Source organism: Ambystoma mexicanum, chromosome 6q (genome assembly GCF_040938575.1).
Source record: "Ambystoma mexicanum isolate Mex_15411 chromosome 6q, UKY_AmexF1_1, whole genome shotgun sequence".
Taxonomy (NCBI): domain Eukaryota; kingdom Metazoa; phylum Chordata; class Amphibia; order Caudata; family Ambystomatidae; genus Ambystoma; species Ambystoma mexicanum.
The window spans coordinates 85,021,990-85,049,242 of record NC_090937.1 but is presented as its reverse complement, the minus strand read 5'-3'; the positions used below and the strand labels follow the sequence as shown (position 1 = coordinate 85,049,242).

The 27,253-nt window shown below is 44.4% G+C and overlaps 1 protein-coding gene across 1 annotated transcript in view; it reads left to right on the top strand.

The window, feature by feature from the left end:
- The window catches only part of LOC138515795 (alcohol dehydrogenase class-3), a 216,112-nt gene that overhangs the window by 173,486 nt on the left and 15,373 nt on the right, over positions 1-27,253 (top strand). Inside the window, exons 6-8 of the mRNA XM_069630521.1 lie at positions 2,898-3,158; positions 22,913-23,048; positions 23,296-23,434. Of these exons, the coding sequence (XP_069486622.1) occupies positions 2,898-3,158; positions 22,913-23,048; positions 23,296-23,434 (536 nt within the window). The remainder of the gene's footprint in view (positions 1-2,897; positions 3,159-22,912; positions 23,049-23,295; positions 23,435-27,253) is intronic.

Sequence of the window (27,253 nt, the reverse complement as noted above, 5' to 3'; positions counted from 1 at the left end):
ATTGTATGCCAAATGTATGGAGGAAAGGGGACTGTACACTAGGCACAACATTGAATGACGTGCATCTGTCTGGAGCAACCTTCTAACTTGAATACCATGAGAATTATGAATGTTAAGCAGTGGCTCTAGCACAATGGAGTACAACAGTGGTGGTACTGGGCAACCATAAATGGGGGTGGGGGAGTGGAAAGGCAGGAAGATGATGATCATGTTCCCTAAAATGCGTGAACATGGCTTGAGAAATGACTGGAGTAGCTATAAATATCATCGCAAAAAGAAAGTTGGTCATGATACAAAACCAAGCAGACTTGTCCAACCCAATGATACGTGCATGAGTTAACGTGGAAGCATGACTGGCCCAAGTCGGCCCTCAAAACTGCTTGTTCATACAAATCATGTATTGAATGGCTTTTGTTCACTGATTGGCAGAAGTGCAGTATAATTTAGTGTGTGTAAAAATTCTGGCCACCTAAAAACGTTTCCTTTGCCTTCCCCTGCTGAAATGGCTCTACGGGCCAGCATGCACAAAGTCCACTGTAGGTCCTCAGGATTTGGGTCCTTTTCCACTCCATAGTGACTTGGGCAGTGGCATCTTCTGAGGACATTGTGTCTTAATGAATGAGCCATTATCCAAAGTTTTTTGTGCAGGGAATTGGCCAGCAGTTGTTTAACAGGGTTCGAAATTGCTGTGAGCTACTTGGCTCCTGCTTCTATCCCTGAAGAGCCTGGTTAGCTTGGTACCAAGAGCTACATTTGGCTCCAGAGACCAACTGGTGCCATACAAACATACATATGTGACATTAAATGCTTCTTTATACACATTCCCAAATAGAAACAAAGTTGAGCATTATGGATTGTGTATAATAATCAGATTCCCCAGAACAAATGAGTCGGGACGGGGTTAAAAAAAGAATGGGGCTCCATAGAAAACTATGGAGGGTAAGTTGCAAAAAGAACTCTTTCTTGATTGTGATGACCAGTGGTTGTCCAGAATTGGACTACCCTGGGCTGTTTGAATGTTGCAGATCCCTTACCATTGGTGGGCTTGGGCTATGTCCCAGCATGAATGTTGGATAAAAGGAGGGCTCTTGCAATCATTCAACAGATAATCTATGGAACCAGGACTTCTATGAAGGAGAGCAGCCCACTGACCGACTCTTGCAGCAGACCAGCATAGACTCCAGTGATGGTCCCAGTGAAGCCATGCGCCTCTGACATATCTCAGAAGAACCTTGTTGTTGCTTTGACAAACCAGTCTCGAGCCCTACTCACGGATCCTTGCCTTGGAAGCCTTAGGTAGAGACCCTGGACTACCCAGTGGACTGACCAGCTCCCTTTGGGCTACTGCGCTGCAGCAGTCGCCATTACGGGTAGAGCCTTGGGACTTGCAGGATCTTCAGCTTATGCCATAAGTAGGCTGTCCTCGCAGTGTCTGCCTTTTCACAAGAGAAGCTGGGCTGTAGCTACTTCTGTGTTCAGCACTGGATGATCGCCTGTCACTGCCTGATCGTGGTGCCCTCTGCTGGAACCATCCTTCCTTCCAATCCTGAAGGGTATGCACCATGGAGCTCTGCATTATTTTCTTCATTTGGGGGTCTTCAAGAAGTTGCCTCTAACAGTCTAATGAAAACCGTGACCTCTGCACCTGCGACTCCTGGGCTCCCCTCACCTGAACCAAGGACATAGGATTGGAGCCCCAGCGAATTCCGAAAGATCTGCACTGTCATCTGGAAGTACAGAGTCAGAGCGTGGGAGGGGGGCCCTGTAAGTGAACATACCTGTTTCCGTTTCCCATAGGGTAACATCGGGTGTTGTACCCTGTCCCTAAACTCCCTCTGGCCTGGTCTTTGGTCGTCGAACTTGGGTCACGGATCCTGTCCTAAGACTTGCTTTTGGAACAGTATTGAGTGGTGTACTTAATACTTACCTTACTTAAAAGAACTTTGAATCTGTGATCATGCCACTTTATCCTAGGAGTGGCGCAATCACACTAGGGCAGAAATGGGGTGTCGACTGGCCACCTTGGGGGCGATCCAATAGCAGATAGCTTGTTAAAAGGAACATACTGGCAGGGGGGGGCTTCAGGGCCAGTCCCTCTAGCCACCAAAAAGAGATAGGTGGCATTGCAAAAAAGTTGATGGGCCTTAGTGGCCCTAGAATCCCCAAAATAGGAATTCTGGCTTAACGCACAGTTTCATTTTCTCTATAGCTACAATATATTATGTGACTGTGTATTCATACACCTATAATACCCTCGGAGTTTAATTGTGAAGTCCTGCTGTAGGCCTTGGGGATTTTTATTTTTCCTGTTGGTAAAATGTACCTACCAGGTCTTGGGCCTTCCACGTATACTATGTTTGGTTGTCTTTATGACACTGCATGTTTGTCTGCAGGCCCATAGGTGACTTATCTGCTTGCTAAGATTTATGGTCCCCTGGTTCGATCAACCCCCTGTTTTGTGTTGGGTGCTCACCTCTGGTAAAGGGGCCACACATAGACATTAGGGTTGCTATTGTTCTTTTAGAGACTTCACGATTTTTATAAACGTGCTTGGTATATTTTAATACTGTGTATTACCCAAGTACTTATTTGACCCGATCGTTGTTTTAATGAAATGTATGTTTTCTAGAGATAGCTGTTTGGACTAATGGAACCGTTGTCTTGACCTACTACCCCTACCTGAGCGTTAAGCTTTTTTGCGATGACCTCGTTGCTAACCAAGATTTTGCTTCCCTTTTTTGTCAGGTGTTCGCCTACCCCACTCCCTAGCATTGGTAATTGTAGCACCTCCACAGAGTTTGGTACAAAAACTGCCTCAACAGCCGCAAAGGTATTTTTTGCTGTTTCTATCATTGTTTAATTTTGTCGTCTTTGTCTCCTTGTCTTCACGCTTGCAGGTAGAACCTGGATCTAACTGTGCTGTCTTTGGATTGGGAGGAGTTGGTCTTGCTGTGATCATGGGCTGTAAAATAGCTGGTGCTGCTCGCATCATTGGTATTGATCTCAACAAGGACAAATTTGAAATGGCAAAAGCATTTGGAGCTACTGAGTGCATCAACCCAAAGGATTATGAACAGCCCATCCAGCAAGTGCTGGTTGAATTAACCGATGGTGGAGTGGATTACTCCTTTGAGTGCATTGGCAATGTTGGTGTCATGGTATGTAGGACAATGGGTGCAAGATTCCTTTAGTGTTCTTGAATGCTTTCTAGATAGATGTATAGTAACAGAGATGTATAGATATGGCTACAGAGACCAAGATCAATCTATTTATATGCTTAGTACTTTGGTGCTCATCGACAAATCTACATGAAACATCCTTGAAAATGATACATCAAGCTGTGATTTCAGTGGAGCGAGTGTTTAAAGCAATCCTAAAAATTCCTGTTCACACTGTAAAAGTAAACCTTTTAAAAAGAATAATCCGAAACACCAACCTCCTCACCACCGCTAAAATGACAGTAGGGATATTTCAAGCTCAGACCTATTTGCACAACCTCCTGCAAAGGTTTGAGTCCTATTTACAACTACCTCCAAACTCCTTCCAGATCAGTTGACGTCAGTGCCTCAACCACAAGTTGCAGATGCTGGTGGCGTACCTCTTCCACTTTGCGTTTGAGTAAGCTGTGAATCCTGGTCTGTTTCTACTGAGGTCCAAAGAGGACATTGCCTCCCTTTTGGTAGTGTCCTAGCTGGTTTGTAGCCTCTGCACGACCCCCTACTTCCTTTGCGTCTGAGTCCCCTTGGCGCTACACCCAAATGCTTGTTCCTCCTACTATTGTGTTTTTAAACCCTTCTGATTTGACCCTCACTCACTTATGCCTTGGCATAAGCTTGCTCTTTCTTTCCTCACTCTAGTTAACATGTTGCAAACCCTTTGCTGTTTCTCCTGTTCCCCAACCACCACCTAATGTCTTCCTCCTGCCATCCCAATCTTAAGTATCTCCCACCTACTGGCCACCCCCATTCTGCAGGCCTTCCCTCCCAACTGCCTCCCCATCCTGAGGGTCTTCCTACACACCACCGTACTGGCAGACCCTCTCCGGAGGGTCGTACTCGCCACCTTCTTACCGACCGCTCTCCTCTTGATGGTCTTAACCTCCTACCACCTTAATGACACAGCCATCCTAAAGGTCTTTCGCCTCCTCTTACCTGTCTCTCAACAGTGTTTCTAATGCCAGTTTGTACTGAAGGTAGTTTATACCTAGCTCCTTATGGGTCGTGGAGTTTGGCACCAACTTGGAGAGAAGTAGTCTTTTGACAAAGTAATTCTCCACTGTTGGCAGAGATTGAGTATTGGAGAAACCCCAGACGAGGTGTCTTTGTGACAGCTTTGGTTTTAACTATACATCTGCTTCATTCTTTTTATGGGCTATGTTCTGCATTTCCTTAATAGTTGGTTAATACCACCTATCGATTGACTTGTACAAATCATTTTTCTCCCAGTGAGGTTAAAAGAAAATTGGGAATCGAATACCCAGATAGTTGAATTATTGGGCTCTCAGTATAGGGTGGCCCCCCACCCTCCCCCGGGCTCTCAGTATAGGGTGGGCCCCCCCCCACCCTCCCCCCCCGCCCCCAACTCATTTGGAATTTATAGTTTTCTTGCCTAGTGCACAAACCAAACCATTATTGCAGATTTTTTGTATTTATTTGTAAATCTAGAACAGTCATGAATTCTGAGTAAAGTGTTATTAATTTGTGTAGGGCTCTTGAGGTTCAGGCAATTAACACAGCTTCAGCATATGCGAAGACCAGTATTGCATTGATGTAGATTGAGAACAGTAGTCGATCCAGGACACACCTGCCTAACCTCAGGACTTATGAGGAACCAGGGGGTTATAGTTGCCTTGAGGGCCGCTTTTGATGCAAGCCTCATTTTTAACGTGGCTAGCTATCGACCTCCACCAAAGCCTTTGGGCAATAAAGGCCAGGTAGCTGGTCTCCTGCATCACGAACAGTGTGTGCACTGCCACCAAGAGGAAGCCAAAAGCATAGCAGGCTGGATCAAAGGAAAAGTCGGAGAGAAAAAAGGATCAATTGAACATTTTCCCGAGTAAAAGGAATAAGCCAAAAAATTATAAGAACTGATACCGAAGTTGACGAGAGACTAAAAATAGCCTACTGAAAGAACTTTGAAGCAAAGAAGAAACTCTTTGAAAAGAAACAGTCTGGAGAAGAGTCATTCTTTTGACTTTATTTAGTTGGTTAGAAAAGTGGTAGGGTCAGGTAGAAATAGCTTTGGACGGCCGACTATTTTTGTTTGGAGACTTTCTGATGACTGACTAGCACCTTAGTTATTTATATTGGCAGGGAATACCCCCATAGCAATAGAGAAAGATGGGCATTATTCTTATTTAATAAACAATCAGTGCAAATGTCACAAGTGTGCCTGCGTCCTCCTTCCGACACGCCACATTGGGTTGTTTGACTTGTAGGCTTGTGGGATTGTTCTAACGGTAATGGGCTTTGGCATTATATGCAAATAGTTTGAGCTGGCTTGATCTCTGGCTGCTACCTGAACATTCTTATGATTATCTGGAAGGAAATACAATGGGGCAAGCCAGGGTGTGTTTGTTATAGATTGAGGGCCCCGGTTAGATTGCTGCACATAATCCTGCAGATTGGGAGAGGCAAATATAATCACACTGCAGTCTCCTTGGTAGTTTTACCCACCCAGTTCATTCTCCTGGCCATGAGAATGGATTGTGGGTTGACACTGGGTCCACGTAGGCTCGTCTTTATCCAATGCACTGATTTATTTATTAAAGAGGGGTTTGACTCTCCATACCTTCTTTTTAAAGGAGCTATTCCCACTGTTATTCCCACCAGAGGAAGGGACGCAGGTCGAAGATTCACAGAAATGTTTATTGTTTGGGTGTGTAGAGTGTGCTGCAGGATTTCATCTCCTGGGGCAGAATTGTCTATAAATCATGATTTTGGTGCTGTGGTTGGCAGCTCTTGGGTTTAGAGTAGGAATGTTCGCCCTGTTCGGTACCTGACATTGTGTGGCTGTTGTCATTTTGGGTGGCATAGCAGCTCTAGGTTTTCTCTCCCATTGTTGAATCAGTGGGTAGGGTCTTGGGCTGCTTCGCTATCCCAGTTGTGAATCTTGGGTCTCTTTCATAGTGGAAGCATCTTTCCATATCCGTCTTAAAATATCCATTATATTTAAAAACACTTGCTTTAAAAGCCTTTAGAAAATCCCATTATGGTTGCAACTGTTTTAAAATGTTGACCTTATCCTGCCTGGTTGTTGGCCACGCTAGATCCATGGAAATCTGTTCGGATTAATTTCTTATCAGTGTGTTTTGTATTATCCTTTATAGGAGAAATGCATTCCTCAAAGTTCCTCTTATAGGCACTCCTCATGTGCGATTTTGTGGCCCCTTGTTTGCCACCGGTTCTTGAGCACTTTGGGGCTGATGGTGTGGTACTTTCAGCAGATACAGCAGCAAATGTTATATCCGTGTGTGAATAACTTGACAAAGAGGTATTGTGCTCTGGAGGATTCTGCTTCTCGGTGCGGGTGCGGGCTTCTAGTTGAGGGATTATCCGTTGCAGCCTTGGTCGTAGTATTGCATTCATAAATGGATACATTCTGACTTGGAGATGAGGAAGTTGTGATTAGCCATTTCTGGTAGGGCCTCTTTTGTGGCTTGCTTGTTCGACAATAGGATTTTCTAGTTTGCCAAATGTTTGTTGTAGTTATGAGTCAAAGACTGTTTGGTTATTCTGAGCTGGCTTTAGAACATTTTTATCTTTTGCCTTGTGCTACTTCAGCATTTGAATTTACTAATCTTTCCCATTGTGATGAGACCACCTTAGCTCAGGGCTTGCTTTGCAATTTTTAGGTAAGAACTGGTGTAGTCCAACTGGTGATGACTACACAAGACTTATATGCTTGGTATTATGTAACCCACCTTATTATAGGCCTGTAATACAGAGGCTGGTAGCGTGACTGATCAGCCAGGCTTACCTTAACAGGGGTAATGTGAGATGCACGCCTGTGCAATTGAAATCAGCAAGTACAAGTAGCCAAGTAAAACGTACACACTTAACGTTATATATAAATATATATATTTTTAATATACACCAGATTTAAATAAGTTGGTAAGTACTTTTCTTATGCTAATACATATTCCATCAGTATTGCACTTATTTCAGTTACCAATTCAGTTAAGTAGTTTAAGAAAGGAAAGGTTAGAATAAGACTGAAAACCTACTTTTAACAGTTTGTAAAAACAATTACAATCTCCTAAAGGGAGACAGGTAAACTTTTATCACGGCAATAATAGTATCCACAATTATAACCTATAAGGGAATAAGTACGCCCAAAGCCAGAAGGTTCAGAAAAGTGCCTTTGGGGAGCTAGGATAGCCAATGTGAATGGACAGTCAATAGTTCTGATGCACTTCTTCTTAGATGGTTTTGACAAAGTTAGTAAGTTCAAAAGAAATCACAATAACTCAAGTGAGCTACTTTGTAGAGAGCACAAGCTGTTAGGCCAGTGCAGGTGAGTTGAGATAAACTCCAAACGTACTTTGCAATACAGGAAGCACAAATTTAGCTAAAAGACACCCCAAACCCCACAGTACCTGTGATTCGAAGAACATTTTTCCAGCTGGATTCCTGCTTGATGCATTTTGGCAGACACTTGTTCCTGGACCTTGGTCGTGGTGACGAAAGGGAGGATGTCTGGTGGGCTCCTCCGGCAGTACTTGGTGAGGGACTCCCCAGCAATGGGTTTCCTTTGTTTCAGAGCCACTTGAGTGTTTTGGCGCCTTTTCCTCTGCGCCAATGAAGAACGAAAACTCTAGTTGGAAGACGCTTGCTTCCTCGGTCTTGGACTCTGGTGAGGGGGACTCTGGATCAGGATGTCCTGTTTCTGTAGGGTCCTCTGGATTCCCATGAAGATTTAGACAGATTTGCACTTCGCAAGACTATGCACTCGCCAATGGTCACAGGGCCACTGGCATTGGGCTTCTGCAGCAAGTTGGGGGTTGTGCCAAATGGAAGCTTGTCTTGAGGCATCCCAAGGGAGGAAGTCGTCCAGTATGGGTCTTCCCAGTCGATATGAAAACTGAGTGACGACAGCTGCAGGGCTTCACCTGGTACTTTGCGGTCCAGGCGGGTGCTGCTGGCGTCTCTTCTTCGGATATGCCTCTCCAGTGGTCGACTCTACCACTAGTCCCAAAAACCTTGTTTTTTTTTCAGTACAGCCAGCTGGCCAATCGGGACTGGTTTCACTCAGGCACACCTAGAGACAAAGGACAGGGACATTTCAGGACCATCCCTCACTTCCTGCCTTTCTAGACCCACTGGAGCCTGGGCAGGCTTCAGAGCTGAAGCCTACCAAAGGCAAAACACACAAAGGAGTCAACCTGCCTCAACTAACAAAGTAAAAGCCCAGAAGAAACTAAAAAACAGAAAATGGAGAAAAAAAGACTGGGGCCATTTTGGGAAAGTGCTCACCCATAGGTGCTGAACTGCAGCGGAGAGTTCACACTGGTAGTAAAATTTAAACCACTGCCACCAGCCATTAAAGTATGTTAATGTAACAAAATGTTACATGAGAAGTGGGATAGGGATTACTAAAACGCCCCATCCTCCCCAGCACTCAACATAGGGTGGTGGGTGCTGGTCCCAGAAAGAGAAAGGTAAGTAAGACAGGGATCATCTTACTATTCTTGGGAGCGGTAGTTCACCCAAGAAAATGTATTTAAACATTAAGAGAAGGCCACGGGCCTTCCTAGTGGCACTGCACCTAAGGTGATATCTGTCACTATGCAAAAAGCAGATGCCTATGGAGTTTGTCAGATTCCATAAAACAGTAAAACATAAAGCCTAGTCAGGAAAATGAGTGAGAAAGTTTCCACTCGGAGGGGGGGAGAAAATGACGAGCCACGAGGTGGGGTGGGTGGGGGTTGTTTCTAGGGTTGAAGGGAATTAGCACAGAAAAAAACTCCCTAAAAGCAATTTCATTTATTTTTTGGGGGAGTTACCCCACATGGCCGTTGAGTGTATTGGTCCCTTTGTACTTGCCGTTGAGAAGGATCTGGAGTGGATATGGTTGGATAGAGCTGGATTGGCAGGCACGTTTCAATATTACGGTTGTATGTTGGCATGCTGAGATACTTGTTTAGGATGTTGGTTGGAACGCCGTCCTACAGCCTTTTTAAGGTTTTAACCTTCGTCCTCGTCAGCTCACTTTGTTGGGAAGGATTTTGTTTACAGGCCGCCTTGTTTTCTCCGCTAATGAAGAGACCAGAGCAGTCAGTTGGTTTTAGGTGCCTCCACCGTCTCTATATAGATGTGGGATCAATCTGGCAGCCCTCGGACACCGCCACTTCTCTAGGTTCCGTCTATTTTCTCAGCAGCCACACTTTTGTTCTGATCCTCTACAGCCGGTGATAGCTTGTCCCCATCACCTGCCTCCCTCCCCCCACACCTCTGCCCTCCCAGTCAGGATGCACACCCGTTTTGCATATGGGGCTGACAACGGGAGCCAGGGCACCTCTGGCACAGCGCGCTCTGGGTCGTGGGGATTGTATTGTAGTGCTCACGGCAGAAACACAGTAGCCTCTCGACCACGCCCCCTCATTAAAATGAAGAAATCCTTGGTACCACTCTCCTCCACAGCAGGAACAGCCCACTCAGCCCTGCTCCGCTTAAGTAGAACAAAAGATTACTTGTTCATGCTTTTATAGTTGAATGAAACTACCACATTCAAGACCTCTTTTTCTACAATTTGAATACTGCTAGGCTTTGAAACTGTAAAAAAATCAATATATTCTGGAGACCACTGGGGACCCAATAAAGATGGGCAGCAATTAGAAGACCCCCACTCCCTATCTCAGCTAAAGGTATTGTCCCCCTTTTGCTGGCTTTAGGCAGTGCTACAGAGAAGCATTTTGCCCTCAACCCGACTGGTCTAGGTGAAGTGTGCAAGGCCAAGTGGATCTGAAGGGTAGATCTAGACAGGACAATGCTAGCTTGGAGGAAGTCTGAAGGCCCCAATGTGGCCGCTAGCGGTAAAGAAAGGTGCAGAAACCTATGGTGAGAAGGAGAAAGCTAAAGGCTCTTGAAGGTAAAACTACCAAAGAATGTTCCGGGATATGGACCCACCACAGAACACTTGTGTATAGGCGCGTTATAAATGCCATATCATATCACAAAAGGAAGCAGTCTAGACAGAGGATGCGACCCCTCCGAAAAGGAAATGAAGGGGTCAGACTAGAGTGGACGACATAAGGTCTGGAAGAAGCTTATGGTATGACGAGTAGGCCCCATAGCCTCAGGAAGTATGGCGAGCTCTGGCATAGCTACTGGAGGTGAGGGCTGTGGAGATCCATAAAGAATGAGTGCATTGTGATTCCAATGGTGTCAACACTGATTCCCCAGCAGTAACCTCCTCCCACGTGGCCAGGGGACAGCAGCCGCTACCCGATCCTGACCGCGGGGGTGGCTTTGTGAGGGAGGATCACATGGGAGATGATGTGGGGTACATTTAAAGGCCCTAAACAGAAATCCCTCTCACCTGAAAAGCCAAATTTGAACACTGCCACCAAAAGTGGCTGTACTTTGTTTTCCCTGTCACATGAGTGGCAAGCATGTGAATACTGCAACCCAAAAAACGGCCCTGTGTTGCTTTCATTCACCTGAATGACATGAAGTTACACACTGCATCCAAAAACGGCCTTGTTTTACTTTTAATTCACATGAGGGGCAAGAATTTCAACACTACAACCAGAAACGGCTTTTCCTTTCCATTTCACTTGAACAGCAGCCCTTTAAAACACTGCAAACGAAAAACTGCTTGGCTTTTTCTTTTGTTCATCTCAAATCAAAGAACCATGTGGAAGGGGGCCTACCCCTCATTGTCAATGGACCAACAGCAAATGCTCATGCTCAAAAAGGAGAAATTAAAGAATCCTGTGACCTACAAGACAGGATTTCAAACATTGGATGCAAAAACGGCGTGCACAGGTGTGAAAAAGAAAAATGACCTTAAAAAGCCACAGTGAAAAGGTAGCACTGCTTGCACAGAAAATGTCAGGGAAATCTGCTGTCGGGGGTTGACTAAAGCTATGTACATTGTTTCCATCCACAAGACTTCAGTCACCTTGAAGAGGCACATAATGAAGGTAAAACCAGTTTGAGCTAAGACAAACTTCACAAGTAAAAGCCCCACTTCACACTGGAAGTCACACCTACCAGTGAACCATTCTGCAGTATGTGATACTGAGGGTGTCCTAATTCCCTGCTCTGCCAGACTTGAAGGCAGGGGCTGAGGGATTTCAAAGGAGGCCAAGTATGGCTAAAGCTTGACTTGGAGGTGTGAGCTCCTTGTTGCACCCCCTTCAATAGAACCCACACCATTTCAAAGAGACTTGTACAAACTCTGGTTACAAGCTGAGCCCAGGCCAGATGGCTGGGGGCCGGGGGGGGGGGTGATGTGTGGGGGTGTGAAGTGCCCCTCCCACAGAGGGGGGGACAAATCCTCCCAATTGAAATTAAAATACCGATTTCATTTTAGGCATTTTTCGCAGCAGTTGGAATGGGAAATAATTTAGTTTTATGCTATTTTCCATGTAATGTCCAGGCGGTTTTAAAAAGTGAGTTTTCCTAGGACTTTGGGGGCTGAAATGGCCAGTTTACAATAGTTTGCTGGCTGATCTCAAAATGGAACAAATATGACAATTGGTGGAAAGATGGGGAAATGAGATTAGGAACATGCTTGATCAATTGCAGATTTATAACTTATACATTTTATGAAAAGGACAAAAATGTGCCACTGGGCCGTGCTACATCGTACAGAGTTGGCGATTGACTTGCCTAATTCTCAATGACCAATTAAAACCACATATCTAATTCATATGGCCGGTGCTAGTAGAATTTTGAAGTTGGGAAACATGACTGTGTTTTGTCAAAGTGGCCAGGAGAACAAGTGTAATAAATGCAAACAGACCGATGGTGCTCTCTTCCCTTGATCCAATCAGGAGAGAGGATTGGTAAAATGTCCTTTCCGAGCAGTAGGGATAATTAGAGTACCCCCCCCCCCCCCCCCCCCCCCCCCCCTAGATTGTAAAGTTGATGTCATTTGTGCTATATAAGGGGAACTGTACTAGTTCAGGACACAAATTCCAGGGAGAAGGACTGAGAAGGCGGCTGAACCTTACCATCTTTGAGAGTGTAGCGACCAGACCCCTTGCCCTAGCTGTCCAGTGTGTCTTGAGATCCAGCTGGCTAAACCAAGGCTTACTTTGTAAGTAGCAAATAACCCCAGCCCTAAATTGCATAAGCCCTTCCTTTTTGTAGCATTGCATCCAATTTTTTCCCCATGGAAAACCCCAAATTGCCAGTGTAATTCAGTCACCTTCACATAGAAGAATCTGTATTTAGCCTGTTTGTTAGCATATTCCCTTTGGTAAACCTCTGTTGTATGTATAAATCCTTAGTATCTTTCTCATGTAAATCAATTAATCCCCCCTATTTGAAATTCACGGTGTAAGAGTGTTGACATTCGAAATTAACCCTCTTGTCCCTGGTGGCTTTCTTTAATTACTATAGTCATTAAAATGTTGCCTCAAAAGAATGTCGCCTTGTAACTTAAAACCAAAGTTGTCCGTGTATTGTGTGCATACCCCACAAATTCCTATTTGCATCTGTCCTATTAAAACCTCAAACCATAGTCCCATTGAGAGCAATCCCTTTTGCTTACAAGTTTATCTGTATGTGCCTCAGCCCTTGTCATTGAAAAGTGATTTTCCTGCGCTGCCTTTCATTGTGAACCCCATTGTAAAACAAATTTCCATTTGCCACTGTATTTTTCCCTTTTGCGTTTGCTTTCTTCCAAAACCAATTTTTCCCATTTCATTTCTACTTTGCCCTGGTGTGCTGATTAGTATAATCTGTTTACCTATCTCCTCAAGTGTAAGCAATACGAATTTCCTTTCATCCTGTTAGCTAGCAGTTGTGAGTAATAATCAAAATCCTATTCTGCCATTTTGCTCCAAAAACGGGTTTTCACTTTCTTTGCTGTCTTCCCATCTGGGGGTGGTGGGCTTTACCCCAAATCCGATTTTCTCTCTTCCTACTCCTTGCCTGCCACTGCCTTCCATTCAAAGTAATCCAGCTTAATTGATGTTTGTGGGTGAGTGTTGCAGAGGGACTAAGGGGGGGGTGGGGTGGCGGTGCTAAAACTGTGGCGCTATCACTTTCAACCTGATTGTATTTTCATTTTTGTCATAACATAAGTGAGTGTAACAGCCTGTTTCCACTTGATCACTCTAGATAGGATATTGCATTTGTATTGCTACAATTTCGATGGCTGCTCTTTGTTTATTCTCCTTTTGATTAAATAATATCTTATTGATACACACCAGCATGGTTCCTAGTCCATTGTGACATGGGGTGTGTGTGGAGGTTGGGTGCGAGACACGTTGGAGGCCTACTCTAAAAGAATCCATAGTCTATTAAAGATAAAAGCGCTTTATTGTACGCCACATTCATTGTCTGGGAAGGAGCCTCTGGCTGGACAGACCACTACCAGGGAGATGTTTTAGCCCCATTGGTCAAGATGCAATATTCCTCCCCACACCCCCACCTTCTTTTCCATGAGGAAGACCCTTTGATATCAGAGTTACTAATTGTCTGTTGTCATTCTAGTCAGGCCGCCACCTTTGTCCCCAACACCCACAACGCACACATACCACCTTCGCTTTCTAAATGCCTTATTGTAAAGAGAATCCATTTGAGAAGTAAAGCCCAATGACATTTATGGACTCCATCTCTCCTAAGCGTTCTTGTACTGAGACGACTAGGAGGATGAGAGAGTTTGTGCAAAGGGACCAGTGCCAGAGTACAACATGCAGGCTAGTTTCGCAGAGCCTACATTGCACAGGACATTTAAAAATGGCGACGGCACTCTGCAGTCGAACAGTGCAGGAAAGGACATTGAACTCCAGGCAGAAGCTTGCGAGCACGACACATATAAAGAAGTTACCTGCACAGAAAGAGGGATGCCAAGAACGAGCAGGAAAAGCTGCTGAGATGTAAGGAGCTGGGCAGACGATCCTGCGTGTCGGCCGCTCGTGGAAGCAGCGTTCATCCGTCCAGAACGAAGCAGGAAGCCAGCGTGTGACCGCAGAGCGGCACAAAACGCTGGAGAGATCTCTGCTGACTCCAGGGTGGAAAGCAAACTAAGCAGCTGTTCCACAAAGGCGCAGAGTATCTGACGCAGAAAGAGACCGGTGAGTCTGCTCAAAGCAGCTGGGGACCCTTGGGCACTCCGACAAGCGCGCCAGTCCAAATGGGTAAATATGTGATTGCTAACAATAAAAAATTGCTGAAGAATGTTTGTATGCAGACGAGACAGTCAAAGAAAACCTCCAACCCGATGCACCTGCATGAGATGCCAGTGTGGGGGAGAAATTTGAACAAGTGTTGCCATAGGCCAGTATACCAAGTACCTCACAGTATAGGCCATTTTGGTATAACTGAGGAACTCTGAATCAGTTAAGAGAAGTCCTGGCAGGCGAGTATAATAGGTGATTGAGATTGAATGAAGATTCCTGCCAGGGGGCTACACCAGGCAATCTGCAGAATCAAAGACATTCATGCAGAAAGACTTTTGTGAAACCGGTTCTTTAAACAAGAACTTTGCGAGTCCAGTGAAGAAACAAAGGAACTGTTAATTAAAGTCAAACATTTAAACTATACCTTAAGAAAAAACTTGAGGCTCCTCCTTCTTCCACTTAGTCGTAAAACCCTGGAACAACATCCCGAAAGAAATGAGAAACAACCTACAATTCAGAAAATTACTAAAAACCTGGCTCTTCAACACAGATTCAAACGGAAGAAACCAAAAGTGGAAACACAAAAGGATGACTAAATTTAAGAGGGCACTGGCAACACCCAGAACCGACCAAAGAACCTCTTACCACAACAAGAGAGACAACGCTAAGTCAAATAGAACACAAGCGACCCCCATAAGGACAGAAATTGGCATCCCTAGCCAACAACCTCACCCGCCCCATAATTGCTACCAGGTATCATACTTGTATAGAGTTGTGTGAATGTTACCACTTATTAGCATGGACACTGACAGTATGAGTTGTGAATGAAGACTGGTACCGCCCCGGGACGTAATGCAAGCACTGGCATGGGCCACGTTTCGAAAGGGCTGGGAACAATAGCCTGCAAAAACAACTGAATAAGATGATGAATGCCACCACACGCCACATATGGATGGAGTAGCCTTGACTAGTCTATGGCGCAAACTGTCTAAATTGGGAATGCTGTCTGGGCCAGATTTCAAGGGACGCACATTCGCCTGCCTCACATACAAACAGGTATCACGTAGGTGGCAGAGGCTGAAATTGGTTAAGGTTATGAACGGGAGTGGAGGCTATGTGTGAAAGGGACTGTGGGTATCGGACGGGCCAGATCAGGACAGAGGCTCAGAAATGGTCCCACACCCGACCTGGAGAGAATATGGAAATTCATCGCCTCATTTTGGGACAGCAATGCCAATTAACCAATCCACTAACAATTTCACCGCTCTGCATACACCTCTCAAACTCTAACCAAACACAACCACAAGTCTATAGCGCAACAATCCGCACAAACTTCACTACACTGCAACAACAAAACACACATAGACTCGCACAACAGTACAGGACGACTACCGACCGTAAAACACCCCAGGCCCAGCCAACTGACCCACCGGGCTGAGGCCGCCAACAGCACATCACTGCTCTCTTGCACTTTTCCAGCTTATCCCCACTAACTCGCCCCCCTCCATCCCTTTTTCAGAGCCGCCAGGGGACCACTCCGGTGGAGATAGTGCGCGGTACAAATATCCTTTAACATTTGCAATCTATGTAGCCAAGGGTCTCTACCTTGGAGAAATGTTTTATTGGAGACATTATTACATTGTTTTCAACACTTTTTGCTAACATTAAGAAAGACATCCGCCTTGCACCCTTTTGTTTTAGTGTGAGGGTCAGGATAGGACGTTTTGGACTTAGTTTTGATTTTAATAGCTAGGGACATTCCTTCTAGAATAGAGACGGTTTTACAACCCATTTTTGTTTTAATAAATGTCTTTAACTGATAATATGAAACCCTTGTGTCCGACTCATTTCTGACCCCTTACATAACCAAAGAGGTAGAATGACAATTATACTGAATAAGGTTCTGTAACACTAACCGCAGAACTAAGCAGCATGAAGAAAATCTCGGCTCTGAAGCAAGGGGGCACCCCTCCCCAATTCCTCCTTTAGAAATTGGGTGAAATCGTCACCCAGAAGGTAGACCGATCAACAGAAAATAACATACAAGACAGATGCACTGACTTTGAGAACTGGTGCACCGCTGTGTCTGGAAGGTTAAATTGCAAAGCTTTGTATAATCCCAAGAACGAAAAAGCCAGGACCTTAATGATGCAATCTCAAGGTCAGACCAGCTGTAAATCGCCAGGCGGGCTGATGAAAATGGCCACCAAAAGGGTATTAAATATATACTGAATGAAATCAAGGCTGTGATCAAAAATTCAGGCATCGTCCATGGAATGTAGGGACAGGGTGTACAAAGCACAGGATAGGCTTGAAGCATTAGAAAATAACCAGCTGTATGCTTATCTTGGAACTTAAATATGAAGTACAATATAAAAGATCAATGACATTGAAAATTGGGAAGCGGGTGCAACCTTTGCTTCTTTCGGATAACTGAGGTGGACAGTGAATCCCTGATATCGATTGAGAAGGAGGTGAATGATTGTGAGGATGCTCTTTAAAGATGGAAACCCCTTTTGATTTACAGTTGCAAACAGCACATCGAGGTTGGGTGGGAAATGGCCCCACATCAGTAGTGATTTGATGTCGTAGCTTCCGTGATAAGCAGTGTATTCTGCGAAATGCTAGAGAAGTGTCCATAGAATACCAGGGCTCCACAATACAAAACTTAAAAGACCTGTCGGCGCTCAGACTAGCAAGAGCAGAGAATGTCGATTGCTTACTGAATGGTTGAGGCAAGGAGCGATCAAATATATATGGGCCTACCACTTGGTCTTGGAAGTGGAGGGAAAAGCCTAATCTCCCCCAACCCCTCCCCTTACCCATACACGCACTCCTGTTAGATCGCTGCATCTTTGCAGAACTCACTTGACTATCTTTTTATCAGTGTAAAAGCATGCCTTTGCATCGGAGGAAAATGACCTTTTCAGGTTTAGGCAGTGCAGTAAGGCCGTAAAGCCTGTACTTGCAGTGCAAGAACGCCTCTGTGTATGGGCATTACAATATACAGTTACCCTCCTAGAATGTTTTCCTTAATGTGGATGACTCATTTGATCCAGCTAGCCTGCTATGTAGTATTTTCTTTAGAAACCTTCCCTCTAATTCTCTTGTACCGCATTCGTTATTCTTTACCAATTCACTACATACAAGAGTAACACTCATTCTCTCTTCCCCACTCTGGACCAATCTCCTCTGACACCTCAGTCAGCGTGCTTGGCTGTACCAGAACCCCTTCCAAGTATAGGCAGGCAGAGATGCAATGATTATCTGGTTACTAGCTCCCACAACGCCTAGGAACTCTTGAACACGCGTCAAGACAGTTTCACATCCACAACATGACTCTACAACCTTGGGCCCCCTCTCCTTTTCACCTCACAGACCACTGTGTGTATGTGGGTCACAATCAATGTTCCTCTAAGCTGTGCCCATGTGTGCTTGCCCAGCTCCCTGCTGGGTGCTGCTCAGAAGAGTTTTAGCAGCACACACAGACAATGACCTTTTTCAAGAATTAATAAGGCACAAGCCATACCAGTTACCTGACATTTGCATTCTCTCTTAATAAAGCAAAATGATACTAACTAGTCAATTATATTCTGGTCTAGACTTTAAAACCGTATACCCCCTCAAGAATTTTATAAAAGAATATGAATAAGTGGCTCTGTGAACAGTAGATCTAACTAGGATGTGGCTGCACATATTAACCCAAAAACCTTCCCTCCCCACCCATGACGCCTATACTTAACTCTACCACACTTCTACCTTACGACTGTCTTATGCCCCAGGCCACATTTTGTTACTAAAGAACAAAAGTGGCACCCACATTATGTAACCCAACTCTCAGCTGAACTATTGGATACTGACTGGAAGTAAGCAGGCACATTGGATGTGTAAGCTCATCCCAGGCTTCCTATTTGTCCATATGTCACAGAAGTGCTTTGAAGCAGTACCCTTCCCATTTTGCGTAAAACTTATTAATTTGCCCACTAAGGATTTTGAGTAGGCAAATGTCATACGTCACCTACTTTAGCAGTGCTAACATTACGCTATAAGTGGAGAGCAACAGTGTAATATTTAATTGCCCTTTAAGGGACTATGGGTATGGACTAAACCTGGCATTACTTATACATATTAGGGCAACAGCTGTTTAAACCGCTAGAACGGTTTTCACCCAAACTGCATGCTTTCCGAGTTTCTATTTGCATAGACCGTAATAAATCATATGGTAACACTGTGCTATACTGAAACTTGTTCATTGAGCACTTGTGTGATCCTAACCAATAATATTAGGATGGGGTATGTTCAATCTTGTATGAGTACAAAATAATTATGTACTTGCCGTTTTCTCAAATTGGGCGTATCACAGTGAGGCTTTGCATGTAGGTTTTTCTTGCAAAGTGTTATGGGTATGCAAATATCCCAGTGAGTGTTTTACATAATCCCTCACTTTTCACAGTGCCCTGTCAACTAGAATGTGAGGCTAGCAAAGGAGCTGGGGAAGGACACAAGAACACTCCTTGGGGGTGAAGAGCAACTGTCAAAACCGTCTGACAGCACAGTGAAGGAAATGTAGTGTTTGTTTGCTAAAGATATTAAACTCTGGTATTAGTCTAGGAAACTGCACCTCTGTTTCTATGCTCAGCTGCAGAGGGCTTTTCAATATAATCGCATGTTTTGCGTTTATTGCCTTAAGTATCACCAGACATCTGTTTTAATTGATAATGAGGAATTGCAGCAGATGGGTCCACAGTTGGAGAAGAAGGCACTCAATCTGCTGTACCACTGCGCATTGCTGCTATTAACTTAAAAAGGGAAATATGGTATTTTCTTCAGCGAGGCTCCTAAAACCTCTGTAAGGCTCTTGTTGATTTTGTCTAGGCTGTGGTGAGGAAGGGAGAGCAAAGCTATTGGCTATATTATGTGCACTATCATTCCACTTCGGATGCCCGGGTTTCCAGCAGGGCTCTGATAAGATTATTTTATTCATTTTTATTTATTGGGTATTTAGTGGTGTACATACTAGCGGCACATACTCCCTACTTGAAATCAAATGATTATTTAGGGAGTAAAACAGTAATCGGCTGGGCGAACAGGGATATTTTATGCTTAACAGATTTTCTTTCCCCTTTACAATGCCTCTTGAAATTGAGCAGTACAATGATTAGGAGTTCCTTTCCATGCCACTGTTCTGCTGGTCACAGATTCGAAAATATCAGTGGAGCTTTTTTTGGGTAGAGTTGGGGAGAATTCTCATTTCTGTGCCAATCGCCTTCAACCTTAGAGACCCCTGCTCTTTTTCTGGACTCTAGGACTTTTTAATTTTTACCCTGGACTGAGACCTTTTTGCTCACTCATGTTTTGACCTCATTTGGAATAGGTTTCCTCTGTTTTTGGAGTCTGACAAACTCCATAGGCATCTACTTTTTAGTAGTGACACGCAGCACCTTCAGTGCAGTGTCATTAAGAAATACTTTAGATTCCTCCATAAGGTTTAAATACTTTCTTGTGTGAACTACTGTTCCCTAGAATAGTAAAGTGAAATTGACTTTACTTACCTTTTTTGGTCCAGCACGCACTATTTTATGTGGAGTGCTGGGGGGGGGGTGTTACCTAGTAGCCACTTATCCTACATTCTCATGTAATATTTTTAGGTTGCCCTCATGACTTTAAATGGCTGGTGGCAGTGGTTTAATTTTCCTACCACTGTGCTTTTCTACCGCAGGCTGAATCCTCAGCTGCAGTATAGCACCCATGGGTGACCATTTTTGTGAAAATGGCACTGGTCGTCTTTTCTCACCATTTTCTGTTTGTGAGGTCTTTCTTGGGCTTTACTCTGTGTGTCAAGGCTGAGTTGAGCCCTTTGTTCTTTTTGCCTTTGGCGGGCTTCAGCTCTGAAGCCTGCTTCTGGCTCCAGTTTTTCTGGAAAGGCAGGATGTGAGGGAGGTTTCCGAAATTCCCCTGTCCTTTGTCTCTAGGAATGCCTGAATGCAACTAGTCCTGATTGGCTGACTGTCCTTTCAGGACAGCCACCCGGCTGTTTCAGTGACAGTCTAGGCTGTGCATGAATGGGAGAAACCTGCTTTAAAGGCGAGGGTTTTGGGACTAGTGGCAGTCGACCACTGGGAGAGACAGCCAACAAAGAAACCGTCAGTGAAGCTTGCTGCATCCTCCTGGACCTTTGAATGGCCCGGTGAAGCCCTGCTGCTGTGCTGAAACTCCTTTTTCTGATCAACAAGAGAAGCTCCGGAAGGGACGACGACTTCTTCCCTTGGCTTAGTCGGACCAACTAACCCTGGGACAAAGGCCACTAGACCATCTTCCCTGATTGGCTGTACTTCTTCACTGCTGCAAGAACCCAGTGCCAGGTGTCCTGAAATCCAGTCTAGTGCAACATCTGCAATCTGGCCAGAAGCTCCAGGAGTCTGCCAAGGACCCTTCAGAAGCAGGATGACCAGAGCTCTAGTCCCCTCACCAGGACCCATGGAGTGAAGGAAGCCCAACAGGTATCTGAGATGCGCGGTGGTGCTGTTTACACACGCTAAAACCGTGAAGTGCCGCCGATCAGAAAATGGCCCGTAGCTGCCGACGACTTCCGCAGGAGGCCTCCAGACGTCCCCGCAACTGAGGCTCAGGAACCCATTGTCTGCACCACCTCAACAGGACAGAATCCAGCTGGACCACTCTTCAAACCAGAGGTACTGTTTAGACTTGTTGCACTTACCTGTGTCTTTTTGAGCAGTGCTTTTCTCAGTTGAAACTTGCAGTGGTTCACCCTTAGAGTGGAATCATACAAAAATGTCGACCTGGGAATTGGGAAGGCCGAAAATGCCTATATTTATTTTATCTAAGAAGTGACTCTGCTCTATTGACTTTGGCTTTCCTGACTCCCTGTAGACTCTCCTAGTCCATTCACTTTGATATTTCTGTCCCTGATAAGTGGTAACTTGTTTTAGACAGTTACTGCTGGGAAAGTCTTGTCTGGACTAACTCGCATGCCCTGAGAACCTGTTTAACCTTTTCCTTTCTCTAACCTTTCCTTTCTGCAACCTCAGAATCTGCAAAGTATAACTAGTGAGATATAAATGCCATTGCTGTCCTTGTGAATGAAGTCACCTCCGGGTGTAGGAAGTGTGTAAAAAGCATATCCAAAGAGTATCCACTTTCTTGTACTTGTTCTGGAAAAGTATTATAAAGTATGTTTGATTGTTAACGGTCTTGCTCTTTTTAATGAAAAAGCTTATTTAATAATTGATGTAATAACTATTTATTACTGAAACCTTGAGTGCAAGTGTTACTTGGCTACTTGTATTTGTGAATTTTCATTGCTACAGGTCACAATTACCCCTCTTGAGATAGGCCTGGAAGCTCGGTCACTGTACCATCTTGTGTAGTACAGACCTATACCAAAAGGTGGGTTACCTAATACCAGGCAGATAAGTGTTGTGTAGTCTCAGTGTTACTACATCAATTCTTACCCAACAGGTAGAAGCAGAGGATAGGCTCCTTCCTATGTGTTCGTTGTTTCCTGTTTTTATTGGACACATTTTCCTTTTTCAGGTAGTAAAAATAGGTGGTGTGTATGCCTGTACGGCTGGTTTCTTGTGAGTGTTGTCAAAGCTCAGTTCACGGGTCCAAGCAATGTGGAGAGTGAGCAAAGGCACAGGAATGCTTAGCAACACATGCAGTGGTGCAGTTCATTTTATGCAATTATCAAACTTAAACAAATTATGAGAGGAAAGTTCTCCTGGCCCTTGATCATTAAAGTGGCACATGAATTCCGATTTGCTTTTTGTAATGACCCATTCTTGTTAGCTGCCATTATTCCCTCTGCAAATATTGTATCCTGCCTGAATTTTATGCTGCCCTCATAATTTGAGTGATTAATTTGTTTGTTATACACATGATTGTCTGAATAGTGTCAACAAATGAATAGCCACAACTGAACCTATTTATACTCTGCATACTATCCTTTTTTGGTGCATATATATTTTTTTCTCTGAACAGAAATTTGCAAGATACTCTGGCTGTTCTTGAAGTCTTGGACTGGTTGATGAGCTTTCTTATCACATACAATATATTGTTTTAACCTAGCTGCTGTAACATGCATGTTTTACACTCTTAAAGCATTGCAGTGGTTGACAAGGGGAAATTCCCTTCAAACTGTTTGTGAGCATGCATAGTGTGACCCATCATCTCCACATTAGTTGCGCACATGGAAAACAATGTGCGCACAAAAACCAACCATTTCCACACTTAAGAAAAATAATTGGAGGGAACATTGGTCACAATTCGTCTTTAAAAGAACAAGACTTAAATATTCAATAGCAGGCAACCCAGTAAACTCTAATATGGAACACCTTTTCAACAAAACTTGATACAAACCAGATCTTCAGGATCACAACACGTCCAATAATTTGATTACCTTCCGGTCTGTTTGGCTCCATGACTGATGCCTGACCTGACCAGCTTTTGCTTAATGCCTACTTCCTGAAATACTGCTCCATATTATGAGGACCTCAATACAAATCCGGCATAGTTCAACACAATGAAACCTGTTACTGTGGGGTGAGGGCTGGCATGCTAATTTATTTTTTGTATGGTTTGTTTCCATTTAAGAGGGCAGCCCTGGAGGCCTGTCACAAAGGATGGGGAACCAGTGTGGTGGTTGGAGTAGCTGCATCCGGACAAGAGATTTCTACTAGGCCGTTCCAACTGGTCACTGGGCGCACTTGGAAAGGAACTGCTTTTGGAGGTACGTTGAGCTGGTTTCTGATGCCCTTTTTAATCTTCTTGTTGCATGCGTTTTTCATTGGTCTTTCTAATGTATAATTGGGCCACTGAAATACCTGAAACTAATCGGTGGTTGTTTCTAAACACGCCGAGCTGTGCAGTATTTTCAAATGGAATATAATGAATGCAGATGTCTAGACTCTCACAACTTCGTTTTACAGTTACCTTGTTAAATTGTATGAAAATGTTGCCTTTTTCTTTTTGTGAAGGGTGGAAGAGTGTGGAGAGTGTCCCAAAGCTTGTGAGTGAATACATGGCAAAGAAAATCAAAGTTGATGAATTTGTGACACACACCCTGCCATTTGATGAAATTAATGAGGCATTTCATCTGATGCATGAAGGAAAAAGGTAGGTTAACTTTGTATCATAATTGTGTTTTTGGACATGCACACATCTGGAAAATCTGAATAGTGGAGTTTTCAGCATATCACCAGCTATATGCTTTTAATTTAGTGCATTGAAACAAGTAAATGCTATGAAATTAAATGCACTTGGAATGTCATTTTAAAAAAGCATACAACTTGGTTGTATTTAGATGTCACTGTGCAGGAATCTACTTCTGTGCAGACATATTTCTTAGTGTGCTTTCACGATGTATCCTTCATCTTATTGTCTCCTGCCCAGTCTCATTGGTATTGGCATAATCGTTTTTTTTTTTAATCGAATGATACATTTGGCCAGTACCACTCGATTGGAAAAAACAAACAATTAGGCTAATACATGCCGAACATGCATAGCAGGGGTGTCCCTCACCCCCCCCCCCCCCACTCCATAGGATCGGTATGTATTAGCCTTGGGGAGTTTGCAGGGGTGGTGTCCCCACTTCCTCAATATTGGAGAAAAAAAGAAAAAGGTACCCTGCGGCATCGGGTCCAACCCGCGTTAGAGGGAATGATCTGACGCTGCAGGGCTGAAGTGGACCAAGCCCGCGGGTAAGTGGGGAAGGCGGATGGGGGGGGGGGGGATTGGTGTGAGTGCGTTTGATCCTCTGAGAATTGATCGCATGCAGGCTGTTTTTTTCCGGACAGTTGGCAGCGATCAATTTTCAAACTAACAAACACTACCAAACCGTCTCATTTTATTCCCATTAATCTCAGGCACTAAAGTGTCATTTCTCTTCTCACCCCCAAATAATCTGTCATGTATCTCGTCTTGCTTACACTTTCACCACCCCTGACGCTTTGTCCTTGTATAAACCCTCCTGTGTCTTCAAAAGAGAACTCTGTGAAGTCTTTGGACTGTTTTGAGATGGCGTACAGTGACCACAGGGGCTGGTTGGTGGTCACTGGTGGTGGGGAATCTCCTAGCCTGAACCTACCATGCCCCAGACCTGTGGCACAGGACTGCCAAATGGACCTGCCCATATCCTCTTATCCTTTAAGTGGCTTCAAATTAGTAAAAAAAGTTCTGAAGAATTTTCAATTTCTTTCACTTGCAAAAGGAACATTCTTTACCAACAACTTTCCTTCCATTGATATCAATGCAACCCCCAGTTAGTTTTGCCATTTGTTGAACCCTACCCTACCCTAACTTTGAAAGGAAGTAAAGCCTTTTGACTTCCCTTACCTCGCTCCACTCCTCGATTATGGATGCGCTTTTCAGCCGACAAGGCTACCAGTGCTTTGGGACTGCGCCCTTTTTTGTCTTACTGTGTTTTATGTAGCCTATACCACCTGAAGTGGAAAGCAGATCCTGGGTCTTTGTATCCCTTTTTTCTTTTTGTTTATATCCTTTTTTTTATTTTTAGATGTACCTGGGTCAAGTTTGTGGCATCTTCCATACACCAGCTTTTTTTTTTTAATCACATAATTCAATGGCCAGGCCATGTGGTTTAATGCCAATCTTCCTTTTTGGTAGCGTGCCTGCCCTCTCAGGTCAGGAGCTAGCATTGCCAAAGCCGCCTTCTGTTGACGCCCTATTGCCCTTCTTTTGCTAGGACTTCAAAACGCGTCAACCTTCATACTGGTGGAACCAAACGGTTATGATCCCTATATCAGAAACCACCTGTCGGAAGTGTCCCAGGACCAACCTGTGGCCTGCCCATCCAAAGACCAGGCGCCTCTGCTGCACTAGTCACCTTCCCCTAATTTCAAACTCAGCAGATAGTCTACTTGTGGCCTAATGTCGCGTCTGCTGCCGTTAAGCTCTCCAGGACAAAGAGGCCTTCCTCGAGCCTGATCATTATTGCTGCCAAAAAATGTTGCCTGATGACCCCTGTCTGGGCTTTCTTGCTGTCCCTTGGTTGTTTTTTCATGTCTGACCCACTTTAGCTGCTGTAATTGGGTGTCTGGCCTGTCCATCTGTGTCTAGTCAAAGGCATCCCAGAAACAGAAATCTGAAACTCTGCATTGCCTGACCCAATTCTGACAACTGCACCTGCAACCGCTGGATATTTGATGGAGCACTGGCAGAAGTGTCCCCAGCGATTTGAGTACCCAAGTGTGGTCACTTGGTAAATGAGTAAGGGGCATGTGTGTACTTACATTTTATTGTGCTTTCTCCCACATTAGGCATTTGTAGGCACAGGTAATTCCCTGGCTGTGATCAGTGCAGTTCTAGACAATTATCCTGTCCACAGATAACCCCTTCTGTGGTGGGGAATGAGTGTACCCATACTATTCTTACCCTTCTAGCTGAAGATACTTTTAAATTGCATATTTTACCAACCTGTTGGCATTGCCAAAGCTTGAGAAGGGGCACATTTCGTGGCTTGACACCCTCAGGTACTTACCCTCCTTGTGTGCCCTTCCCCCATCTGGTATGAGCTGTTTTAGTGGCCTGTTCATTTCACTTTACTTCTGTTTCATAACTTTAGTTTATTACATTTCCAATGTTTTAGAGTAAAGTGAAGGGATTCTTAATTCAAAATTACCAACTGTGTATGTGTTGTGTGATAAATGCTTTTAGGTTTTACCTGCATAATGTAGACCTATTAAATTTAACAAAAAATATAGTTGTTGCCGGACTCTAGTTTGTGTGGGACCAGGTATTGAACTCTTGTTGCTCGGCACGGTCTTGTTTCCTTGATTAGCACATTGTCCCTGAGTAATTATCGTCCAGTGAGGGGATATTTATGTAGTTAATTGTACCTACACAGCCCCGCTGACCCCTTAGCAACTGAAGTCTGCCTAACTAACCTGCTTACCAAAACTGGATAGTTTGGCAAGACAGTGTCAATAACCCTGTTCACCAACCAGGTTGTCCTCTCAGAATGCTCGTACAGCGCTGGCTCTGAGAAGCCATTTTAATACTCAAAACCCAAAATTCCAAAATCTGCTAAGGAGTATTCTGAGGCGAGGCGCCTGATTAATTCCACAGATGTCCCCAAGTGGGTGGTGACTCATGCGTGGAAGAAAAGAATGATGCAAATAAAAAATGGCACCAGATTCTCATAGGCTTCATCCCCACGCTCTATGGCAGCAATAAGGTGCCCATAGTTTCCAACATTGCAACCCTGTTACACTAGCCATGTGAGTATGAAAACGCAGGGCCTCTTTGCCATTGTATTGGAGTTTGCGGTTGACGAGCGAGAGGTGGTCTGAGATTGAGGCAGGGACATTTAAGATGGAGGAGACTAGTGAAAAAGTGCAAAAAGGGTATGTAAGAGATTGGCGTACATTTTGGTGGAGGAAGAGAGTAATAAGGACTAGGTTGAAGGAGACATCCAGGAAGCAGATCAATAGGTTGGTGCAAAGAAGAACTAGATAGAACATTTAAAGGAGGGGCAAAGTAGAACATTTGAAGGGGAGGTGAATCAAACCGGCTAGTCGAGTACCCCTGAAGTATATTATGTTGGGGTGGATGTGGCCAAGCACTGAGGCACAGATGGGAACCGTGACAGTCAAGCAAAGGATAGGGGCTAACGGACGAGTCAAAATCCATGAAGAGCAAGCTGAGCTGAGTTGAGTTGAGGTGGGCTGGAGCTAGGAGTGTAAGTCTTGGAGGAGGCACAGTAGAGAAAGAATGAACGGGAGGGAAAGGAAGGTTCAGGACCGATCCTCTCTGGCATGAGACTGTTTTGTAGCATCAGGGATTTAGACTAGACTGCGGTTTCAGGAATTGGATTCAGAAACATGAAACTACAAGCAGTGGGGTACAAGAAATTGACAGGGGACGTCCTCGCCAGAAGCTTATGAGTGACAGACACATTGAGACAGCCAGGGAGAG